This window comes from Sciurus vulgaris, assembly GCF_902686455.1.
Source record: "Sciurus vulgaris genome assembly, chromosome: 1".
Lineage (NCBI taxonomy): Eukaryota > Metazoa > Chordata > Mammalia > Rodentia > Sciuridae > Sciurus > Sciurus vulgaris.
Genome location: NC_136461.1, coordinates 119598625 through 119610897, shown reverse-complemented (window position 1 = coordinate 119610897; position 12273 = coordinate 119598625). Strand labels below are relative to the sequence as shown.

At 38.6% G+C, this 12273-nt stretch overlaps 1 protein-coding gene across 1 annotated transcript; it reads left to right on the top strand.

The window, feature by feature from the left end:
- Positions 1-8001: 8001 nt before the first annotated feature.
- Positions 8002-8946, top strand: LOC306638336 (olfactory receptor 10T2-like; the record flags this gene model as incomplete). The annotated part of the gene is made up of 1 exon (XM_079101631.1): positions 8002-8946. The coding sequence occupies one exon, from the start codon at positions 8002-8004 to the stop codon at positions 8944-8946; it is 945 nt and encodes a 314-aa protein (XP_078957757.1).
- Positions 8947-12273: the final 3327 nt, after the last annotated feature.

Below are 12273 nucleotides of genomic sequence, written 5' to 3'. Positions count from 1 at the left end.
TGATCATTTTAATTATGTACATTCTGAACTCCTTTTCTGTCATTTCTTCTGCCATGCTGTCATTGGGTTTTATTGATGTAACATCTAGATTTGTTTGGGGCATTTTCTTCCCTTGTTTTCTCATATTGTTCAGGTATCAGTGGACCACCGGGATATTGCAGATTTCCTCTATTAACTTATAATGTCCCTGAAGATTTCTATATATATCCCCCCTTAGCCTTCAGTAGGCTGAAGTCTTGGAGGAAGTTGATAATGCGGTGCTCCACAAGGAAGCTGCCTCTCTAGGAGTGGTGGCCTTCAGGTGGGGTATAATCCCTGCTAGTGGGCAGAGGTGCCTGCACTTTTTGACCAATGGTCATCCAAAGGGGACCTAGGGTGTGGGCTGAGGCAAGGCCTGTTTGGGCCTGAGTCTCTGGTTTTACCGTCCTTGTGTGGAAACCTCACCCAGCAGGGAAGACTCACCCAGTGGGGAGGTGTCGCTGGTCAGTTCCCTCCTAGAGGTTCCCCTCAATTTACAGCTACTGCCTGGGCTGGGCTGCCTTCCTCTGCAAAGTTCTCAGGGGCCCGGCCCTACCTCCTGGACCTGGGAGCCTCACCCTTCGCAGATGAATCTCCTTAGGCTGCCCCTCCTCAGAGAATCTGCCCGCAGTCCTGGAACCTTCGCTGCACCCCTCAGCGGGTCTCTGTGGGGCTCTTCTACCAAGATGCCTCCTAGATCCTGGGACCCTGCTCTGCACCTAATCGCCTGGCTATGCGGCCCCTCCTCTGAGCAGCCACCTGGGGCCCCGTACAATCGCTCTGAGTCCCAGAGACCCGCCACACACCTCTTCCTCCAGACAGCCACCCAGTATTCCGGTGCGGTCACTAGGAGTCCAAGCAACTCACTGCATGCCTCCTCCCACCAACCACCCGTAGCCCTGGGCAATCAATCACTCCGAGTCGAAATGACCCTCCCCGTTCCTCCTCCTCCTCCTGGTAACCCCCCGGGTATTCAGGAGCGGTCGCTCTGAGTGGCTCTGAATCCACGTGACCCACTGCACGCGTCCTCTGGGCAACCGCCCGGAGCTCTGGTGCGGCCACTCGAGACCAAGCGACCCACCACGCTTCTCCTCCAGGCAGCCCCCCTGTGTTCAGGAGCTGTCACTTTAAGTCCAAACAACTCACCACTCACCTTCTCCTCTGAGCAGCCGCCTGGAGTGCTAATGCAGTCACTGCGAGTCCAAACGACCCACCACGTTCCTTGGCCCCGGTGTTCAGAAGTGGTCTGAGTCCAAACAGCTCACCACACAGCCCCTCCTCTGGCAACCGCCTGTAGCTCTGGTGTAGTCACTCTGAATCCAAGTGGCCGCGCTCCTCTTCCTCCTCCTCCTCCTCAGGGTAGGCCCCGGTGTTCTGAGTCCACACAGCTCTCCTCGCCACTCCTCCCCTGGGCAGCCGCCGGAGCCCCAGTGGTTGCTCCAAGTCCCAGCGCTGTGCCGAGCGGCCTCCTTTACGGCGCTCCCAGTTGTCCGAGTTCACTGCTTCAGCGGGGGGAGGGGTGTCTCGCCGGCAGCTCTACTTCACAAAGTTTCCTGCGTTCCGGGACCACCGTCCCATCCGGGATGCCTTCCCAATGGGTGAGAGTCACCCGGCTGCTTTGAGTTAGTCCCAAGTCTCTCAATATCTCCTCTTTTGAATCCTGAGTCCTGGAGCAACATGAAATGCAGCCACCCTCTAGGCCACCATCTTGAAACTTTCTAAATGTTTTGTAAGCCATGATATACTATATATACATGAAATATAACTTATTCTAATTAGGATCCTATTCTTGTGGTTGTACCTGATGTGGAATTTCAGTGGTTGTGTATTCATATAAAAATATAGGAATGTGACATCTGATTCATTCCACTCTTTCCTATTCCCATCCTAATTTCCTTCCCTTTATTCCAATTTGTCTAATTCACTGAACTCCAATGCTTTTTTTCCCACTCCTTATTGTCTGTTAGCAGGCACATATCAAAGAGAACATTTGGTCTTTTTATTTTGGAGACTGCTTATTTTACTTAGCATGATAGTCTCCAGTTCCATTTATTTACCAGCAAATTCCATAATTTTATTTTTCTTTTTGGCTGAGTAATATTCCATTGTGTACATGCAACATTTTCTTTATCCATTCATCTGTTGAAGGGCACCTGTGATGGTTTCATAGCTTAGCTATTTTGATTTGAGCAGCTATAAACATTGATGTGTCTGTTACTGAAGTATGCCGACTTTAAGTTCTTTGGGTATATACTGAGGAGTTGGATAATTGGGTTGAATGGTGGTTCCCTTTCATGTTTTCTGAGGAATCTCCACACTGCTTGCCAGAGTGGTTGCTCCAATTTTCAGTCCCACCAGCAATGTATGAGTGTATCTTTTTCCTGACATCCTCATCAGCATTTGTTGTTTGTTGTACTCTTGATAATTGCCATTCTGACGGGAGTGAGGTGAAATTTCATTGTTGATTTGATTTGTATTTTTCTAACTGCTAGAGAAGTTGAACATTTTTCCATATATTTGTTGACTATTTGTATTTCTTCTTCTGTGAAGTGTCTGTTTAGTTCCTTTGCCCATTTATTCATTTTTTCAGTTCTATATATATCCTGGAAATTAATGCAGGTGACAAAAATTTTCTCTCATTCTGTAGGTCTTTTGATGTAGTGCATTACATTTATTGATTTCCATATTTTTAATCAACTTTGCATACCTAGAATGAAACCCATTTGATCACAGAGCAGTATCTTTTTAATATGTTTTTGTATGTGATTTGCCAGTAGTTTGCTGAGAACTTTTGCATGTATACTCATCAGGGATAATATTCTGAAGTTTTATTTCCTTGATGTACCTTTTTCTGATTTTGGTATCAGGGTGATACTAGCTTCACAGATTGAGTTTGGAAGGGTTCCCTCCTCTTCTATTTATATTTTTTATATTTATATCTAATATTTCCATCACTATATGTTAGAAAATAGAAATGTATTTTTCTCACTAAAATACGTTGACTACCTTTTGAAAATTGATTAACCATATAAACCTGGGTCTATTTTTTATTTTATAGTCTGTTTCATTGGTCACATGTCTATCTTCATGCAAATGTCATGAAGTCAACATCATTCCACAGTATGTCTTGAAATCTGTCACACTAATGTTTTTTGAATGTTTTCACCTATCTCTAATTGATTTGGCTGTTTTATGTACTTTGAATGTTCATTTAAATCTTATAGTTACCTTGTCAACTTCTAGAGAAATACATGCTGGGATATGTATTTTAATGGGTTTAATTATAGTCCAAAGTGGGACTAATGAACAAATTAATGATTTTGTGTTGTTCAGTCTATAAACATGGTATACTTACTCATAGGCTTACTATTTTTAAAGTTTGTTTTCTGTTTTCAGTAAAATAATGGCTTTGAAGGCATTTAACAAAGTTTTCGAGGTTTCAAAGTTAGTATTTGTTTCTTAAAGCATTATGTTTGAAATATATCTTTATGCTAATCTATGTTATTTATTATTGAAATGTTTACCATTTACAGAACTCTACATCACTTCTAGGAGACCCAGATTTTTATCTCCAATTATTTTATTTCACTTAAATAACTTCCTTCTATATCATTTTAGTGAATTATAATGAGTAAAATTTTTCTCAGTTTTTATTTGTCTGAAAGAGCATTTATCACCCCTGAAATTTTACACCTTTATTTTTAAGGGATATTGTCACTAGATATCAAATTCTAAATATTTTTCTTTGCAAAGAAAACTTTCTCCTTTTTTCTAAAATGCTGAGGGTATTCGTTAACTGTATTCCTCTGCCTATAAGATGTATGTAAATGGAATAATACAGTACCTGTAATTTTTTTATCTAACTTCTTTCACTCAGCATGCAATTTTTCACTTTGTTTATATTTTTTGGTATGTTAACAGTTGAACCCTTTTATTGCTTAATGAATTATACTGTATGGATATCACACATTTTTCTTTTCTTTGATTTTTTGAAGAGCTAGGGATTGACCCAAGGTCTCACACATGTAGACAAGTAACTATACCACTAAGCCACATCCCCAGCCCTTTGGATATCATATACTATGTTTTCCCTAAGAAATTTGGGGGCTACATGCACAATTTCCATTAACATCTATAAATTTGGGCTACATGTACAATTTCCATTAACATCTATATGAAGTATTTCAATGGACACTTTTTTTACACTCCTGTTGGGTAAATAAATGGATTACGATGGCTGCCAAATCAGTGTTCTACAAGCTACTGTTAATATTAGGGCTGTGACATGAAAAATTGGTAGAAAGGAAAGCTTTCTATTAGTCCTCTAGTCCTCTGCTCTCTAAAATGACCCACTGAGATAAAGAACTCTTACTCCTAAACGTCTGTCTCTTTCTCTTCAGAAACCAAATTAACACTAGAATGATGAGACCCTGCTACACATGACATCAGACAGCTCTCAAATAAGATCCCTATATTTCTGAGAATGGGACAGGCCTATGGGGAGTTTGAGGAGAAGACTCTCCTGCCTTAATGTTGGTTAGGGGAACTGTGCTCCCTCCCAGTGACACTGTCATGCGCTGTGTGTGGGCCACCTTTGCATTTTGTAATTTTCCAGTTATTTCTCCATTTTTTCCTCTAAACATGAAAAAATAGGAATATGGGAAATATTAGTGAATGCAAGCATAGCTTAAATATATAAAATAGGAGAGTTAAAACAATATATAAATGAACTAACTACATGAGTTTTATTATGGAGCAAGAGAAAACTACATGAAACTTGACAAGGATGTCATTTATTTAATTCCTCAAAGTATTTCATCTATACACAGGATATGCAATGCTAATGACTGAGAAAGTGATAGTTCATTACAGTAAGTATAACCTTGATTCAAAATTAATTACACATGCAAAAAATTATAACATTCAAACTTATCCACCTTACGCAGATCAAATAAGCCAGATAGCTTATAGGTTTTTTTAATTGGGATTGAATATACATTTTTTAATGCCTAGATTTCAAAGAAGGACTTCCTTCCAAAGTCTCAATCCCCTGAGTGTTATTATAAGGCTGAGAGCTACTATAAGACTAGAGCATATGCCATGAGGGACAGCTGCTAAGAGAAGGGATGTCCAGTTAGTTCTAGCCCAGCAACTAGACAGAGCTATCTTTCATCTTCAAAGGCTTAAGTCCCTTAACTTTCCCTAATAAGATCTGAGAAAATTATTGCTTCATAATTTTGCTTATTTATCCCTCCTTTCTAAACTTTGATTGGATTTAGGAGAAAAAACCTGGGGTTGAGCTAAGACTGCTTGTGAATGTAAGTGTCTCCTTTGTATTAAAGTTATGTGGCCACTCTTTTGTGTTAGAAATCAGTCCTCTCTAAGAACACTCTGGATAAAAAAAGAGAGATTCAGAGGCAGAAGAACTGGCAGAAACCATGCATGTTAAGATGGGTCAAAGCATCAGGATCTAGATTGAAAGTTAGGGATGGAGTGCACATGAACAGAGCCCAGGTGGGCAGAATACTGGCCGTGTGAATGTGGGAAAGAAAGAAAGTTGGAGAAGGAGTAAAAGATGGTAAAACAGCAAAATACTCCTAAAATAGATCTAAACTAGGAGAAACTACCTGAATAGCAAAACAGCTATGTAGCTTAGGAAGAAAAGTGGATAATGAATTAAAGGTGGAAGAATAGGAGATAGGAGTAGACAGAGGGGGAAGCAGAAGCCTGCATGAGGTTTACTCATACTGAGTAAAGAAGACGCTACTCTGCTTCCTAAATTGCTGGTGAACAAACTAAAGTGCAAAAGAAAGATTAAAACTGAAACCTAGGTAATTCAGAAAACCAAGTCCTGAAAGAGACTTTAGGACGTTTGGGATATAGATTCCCCTCTGCTATTAAGTAAATTATGCGACCTAGATCTTCACATTTTACTTGTCTGTGCCTTAGTTTCTTCATTGTGTAACACACGAGGGGGTTAGACTGGATACTAACAGCTCACATTTATTGAATGCTTACTATCATTCAGGAGCTTCATTGTGGGTTTGGGTGTTTGGTACTGGAAAAGGTTTTCAGTTCACGTTATTATTTATTGCCCTTTCATGAATGAAAATAAGGAACAAATTCAAGACTTGATTTTCCCAAGCTCGTAAAGAAGCAAAGCCACAGGCACAACCTAGGCAGTCTGACTCCAGTGCCTGCATCCTCACTAACCTCTCCATGCTGCCATTCAAACAAAAGATCCCAGAACCAACCAATAGCTATATAAAGGACACAGTAATAAAAGCCTTTTAGGGGCTACTTAAGAAGCCTCTCAAAGGGGAAGTGGCAAGCTTCAGTTTTGTAGAAGAGATGAATATTAATTATGAGGGATGAAGAACTGTGGGAAAGTAAATATAATGCTATGCATAGAAGGAAAGAGGTAGAAGTTATTCGTGATGGCTTGTCTATAACTGAGGGACAGTCCCATGACTCAGGACTACATTACCAAAGGTGGTGTTTGAGATAGAGCAGTTTCCATAAATAATACCTTGGCTCACGTATGAAATCACTGAGAATGTTAGTCAGGAGTAAATGTGATTCATACAGGGATACGATGATTCATTGCAACAGCTAAAGGGCTGTCATTTATAAAAAGGAGTTACTTGTTGCAAGCATGTGCAGAGGACAAATAAAGAACACTGAGTGGATATTCCAAGGAAGGGCAAGAAGGTTCAGAGAACAACTCAGAGTAAGGAGGTTCTAGCTAAGCGAACTAACAAGAGAGCATCCTGTTTTGTAGTGAGTTTCTTATTACTTGAATATGACTATGGAGACTAGACAATACTTTCTAGATTGCTATATAAAGGTTCTCAGAATTGGATTAAAGTTTAGATCAGAGATTCCTGATCTGTTTTTCCATATAAAATAATGTCTTATTACCTAATCCTAGTAATTTTATTTACTTATTTATGTATATTGGCACTGGGGATTGAACCAAGGGGCACTTTACTACTGAGCTCCACCATGCCCAGTGTAAGACTGGTAATTTTAGCATTATGTGATCTTCAGACCAAACTATGTATCTCCCCAGAAATAATGGTAAGAGTCATTGAGAGTAATGAAAGTTAAGATAGGGGTCAGCAAGGTAAAGGTCTCAGTCCAATACTTAAAATATTCTGAAGGTAAATTGAGATTTAAGCAGGCTCTTTTTGTAGTTCATTATTTTTCCATATTTTATTTATATATTATACGTAACAGTGGTTATGTGTACATTGATGCATATTTGTATGTGCACAAAATCCAACACTGTAATTTGATCAACATTGTTCATTAAGTAGGTTCTAAGTCCCAGATCCCCTTGCGCTCATGACAAGAGAACCTCTAATACAGAAGCCATTCCAGAGACTTCACAACAACTGTGTGTAAATAGAACAAAACACTTTTGAATAAATAAAAATATTTAATTACATATGAACAAACAGTTTTAGTGAAGCATGAGAGTTTATGCCACTTTTCACTTGTTTTTGCATTAGTTTTCTGCATCAAATTTTAATAAGATGACTTTGAAGAGAAATGATGTCTAAGCAATGCTACATTAAAGTGGGCTAAGCAAGTCTTTAATCTCTTTGAGTCTCAATTTATTGTTCTATAAAATGTCAGAATTTAATAAGATTAGCTCTAAACCACTTCTTGATTTAACAATATGGACAATTTAAAATTTAATGGTATGAACCTTCAATGGACCTGTGAACATAAATAACAGAAAAAATATCAAAATAAAAATAAATCTCTTCAGTTGTTTAGAAACTGGGGTCTTATATGTATTGCTACCCATTTCTCCTGATCCCCCACTCCATGTTTTTAATGTGATTATTCATTATTTCAGATCATATTATCAGCTTTGTACAGATATGTAGACCTGGTTTCTTTGAGGGCATTTCACTTTTGTTGAATTCTCTCTGTTCTTAATTTCAGGTGTCTGAATCTGATCTCCATTGACTGATGAAGAGACAGAACCACAGCATGATCACTGAGTTCATCCTAATAGGCTTCTCAAACCTGGGGGACCTGCAGATCCTTCTTTTTTTTATCTTCTTAATAGTCTACCTGACTACTCTGATGGCCAATGCCACCATCACGACTGTCATCCGCCTAGACAGGACTTTGCACACTCCAATGTATTTTTTCCTCTTCGTCCTTTCTTGCTCTGAAACCTGCTATACCTTGGTCATTGTACCTAAAATGCTAAGCAATCTGCTCTCTACCATTCCCAGTATTTCCTTCTGTGGGTGTGCTGCCCAGCTTTATTTTTTTGTGGGCTTAGCTTGTACCAACTGTTTCCTCATTGCTGTGATGGGCTATGACCGTTATGTTGCCATCTGCAACCCTCTCAACTATACACTCATTGTGAGCCGAGCCACCTGCACGCAGCTGGTTCTGGCCTGCAGCTTTTGTGGTTTCCTGATCTCTGTGGTCGTCAACATCCTGGTGTTCAGCGTGCCCTTCTGTGCCTCCAATCGGATCAACCACTTTTTCTGTGACATCTTCCCCGTCATAAAACTGGGCTGCACAGACACCAACTTAAAGGAGATGGTGATCTTCTTCCTCAGCATTCTGGTGCTGCTTGTTCCCTTTGTCTTGATCTTCATCTCCTACGTCTTCATCGTGTCCACCATCCTCAAGATCTCCTCAGTGGAGGGACAGCGGAAAGCCTTTGCCACCTGTGCCTCTCACCTCACCGTGGTTGTTATCCACTACGGCTGTGCTTCCTTCATCTACTTGAGGCCCACGTCCCTGTACTCCTCAGACAAGGACTCACTTGTAGCCGTGACTTACACTGTCATCACCCCACTGCTCAACCCCCTCGTCTATACACTGAGAAATAAGGAAGTGAAGGCAGCCCTGAGGAAGGTTTTGAGTAGATACTCATTTCCCAAAACTGTGTGAGTGAGCTGATGAATCAGGAAACTGTATTCACCCAAGTGTCCTGGGTAGCACTTTCATGCTATAAATATACCTGCCCTTTTTTTTTTTTTTTTTCCCTAGGACTCTTTGTCCAAAAAAGAGAAATATAAGGACGTAGATAATCTTGATTCCTTTATTGGAAATTTCTTCTTCCTGGTCAACTGTCTCTGGTGTAGAAGTTATACCAGTCGATCTACAGAAACCTCAAAGAATGAAGCCAGGCTATTTTCAAGCATTGAAATGTCAGTTTTCCAGGATCCACACTGCAAATGCTGCACTATCTTTTTGTAAATGTACCTAGTGCTGATACCAAAAGAAACTGTAGAGAATGTTGTCTAAGTCTCTGGATTACTTTTGATAAATTATTTCTAGATGAAAAGAACATGAGTTCACTTTGGAAAAAAAGAGGCGGGGAGATTGAAGTTCTAAGAGGTTGAAAGTAGAGTAGAAAATATACACTTCAGACTTGCAAGAGCTGGGTTTGAATGTTGATTCAGAACGTTTCCTAGCTGAGTGTTTTGGGCCCAATTTAAGCACTTTTATTTTCAGGTAATTTTTTTTTTTTTAACATGGACCTTTAACACCTCCTCATGGGTCATTGTAACAACTAAATAGATTAATAGATGTGAAACTATTTCATGCTTGCCTAATAGAAGACATTCTTACACTGAGACATGAAGGAAGGGACTTCTCCCTTCACTATCTCTCTGTACTTAGTTCAATAATTTGCATCTTAGCAGATTCATGAGAACTCAGGACAGTTACCTATTCAAGTGTATCATATGCATTTGCCTGAATATATGGTGACTTTCGTTAAAGATGTGTTTTAATAAATCAGAATTAGATGGCAAAAATATAAGTATTCAGTTCTCAGCCTTTCACGTTAGTGACAGTTTAATCTTCTTTGGGAGAATCATAACCTGGATACCACAGTGAATCTTCTCACATTCTTGCATTGTAAACATAAACTAACAGCTTAAACATCATAATTTGGAAGTGATTAAAATATGTTTGTTGTAACCATTAAATGAGAAAACACCTAAGAGTATCTAGTACCTTGTTTTGAAACATAATGTGCATTTGACAAATTTAAATACAGATCCTGATGGGCTTCTCAAACCTGGGGAACCTGCAGATAGTATGACTGTTATACTTGTAATACTGAGAGGCTAAAAGAAGAGATGAGAGTACAGAATATAAAGAGATGAAAAGAGAAAGACATGCTAGGATTAGAAGAATAGGGAAAACTCCCAAAAAGAAAGTAATAAAAAAGTGACAGAAGGCTGAGTTGAATTTGCTTTCTGCCAGCGGCGATTTTCTTTTAATATCTGAAGTTCTATTTTTCAAAGGCTACACCCAATGGTTTGGCAACAAGTGTTCCTAGGATAAAGTTAGGCTGATAATTTATTCCCAGTTCATCAGAATAGTGTTCAATGCACCCTTAGAACATGTCTTCATTAAGGTGCTGAATGAGTCATGTACATATATTTTACATAAATATTATTTTGTTCCAGGTTTAAGGTGTATTTGTTGAGATAAAGTGGACACCACCTACCACTGAGAGGTGTTTGGGAGTTAGAGGTCATCTTCAGTGTTCTTCTCTGTGACCTCAGAATCTCCAGAACACCACTGTCCCCAACTCCATTTACTCAACACACATTTCCATCTATAAAAGGTATTTCCTCTGATTTGTATATGATTCACATACTTCTCTCCTTGCTGCAGAATAGAAAGGGTTCCCTGGATTTCCACTCTTTTCAAAGGCTGGCTGGACTTACACTGAATTGACACTTTGGGATGACCATGATGGACATGGTGATATCAGCAAAGATTAGACCTGGTATATATTTGACTTTTGAAATTTTTTTTAAATTTGTGAATGCTGATAAAGTTTGGACCATCTGAAGTCTTCTAATTTATCTGTAGTTAAAGATGATCATAATTTTTTTCTTCCAGATCTCCAGGGGGCCTGTTAATATTCATTTAACTAAGTATTGATTAAAGACGTTTTATATTCTCAATCCAGAATGTGTTTTTTACTTTCATGTATTCATCTAACAAATAATCACTTAGCATTCTTCACTCACTGGGCACAGAGACAGAGGTGAAATACAGTGCAGACACATTACAATACAGTATGATGAAAAGTTATTTGAGATGCATTGGGTATGTATAGTTTAAGGTCCTAACCAAATTTTGGAGAAATCAAGAAATATTTCCTAGAGTAAGTAATGTTTAAATTAAATCTTGAAAAATAAGTAAAATTAAGAAGGAGAAGAGTAGCAAAATCACCTAAGCCTTTTGCACAGGCTCAGAGAAATTAGAATAAGTTCTACTCAAGGTATGTCAAAATGCATACTATTGTCTTGTATCTCTAAAAGGAAAGCACAGCTTTGGTGACTGAATTTAAGTGTCCTATATGCCTATAAATAGACCTCTAGGGTGATAGACAGAAATCGGTAAAGATAAGGCAGAAAGCATAATCTCATTAAAAAAGGACTGTGTATTAAACAAGTCAGAATGAATCCAGCGCTATCAGCAAATGAGGTTTATTCAATTGTAGTTTAACTTATTTTAACTGACTTTTTTCTTTTATTATTAATGTATTAGACTTAAAGATATAATTGAGATTTATTTATTTTTTGAACTCAGGGACACTCAGTCACAGAGCCACGTTCCCAGCCCTATTTTGTATTTTATTTAGAGACAGGGTATCACTGAGTTGCTTGGTGTCTCACTGCTGCTGAGGCTGGTTTTGAACCCACCATCCCCCTGCCTGCCTCAGTCACCCAAGCCACTGGGATTACATGCAGGGGTCAAAGTGCCCTGCTATTGGGATTTATTTTGACATAATAATACAAACATTATATTTTATATTTCAAGACTATTGTTTCAGATAAAAAAGGTAGAGAGATACATAAAAAAAAATAGCAGATGGATACAGATCATAAACCACATACACACACACACACACACACACACATATTGAATATGTATTTCTTGAAGGATGAAGAAAAATTTATGTATTTTTTAATATGCTAATATAATGGGAAAAAATAAAAATAAACTTGTTTATTCATTCATTATACCTCAAGAAATTTTGGACACAGTGAAGGAAGCAATAAGGAATGTGAAGAATGTATAGAAGGGAGAAAATCTTTGCTAGCTACTCTTCTGACAGAGAATTAATATCTAGAATACATAAAGAACTCAAAAAAAATTATACTAAATAATCAAATAACCCAATTAATAAATGGGCAAATGAACTCAACAGGTATTTCTCAAAAGAAGAAATACAAATGAACAACA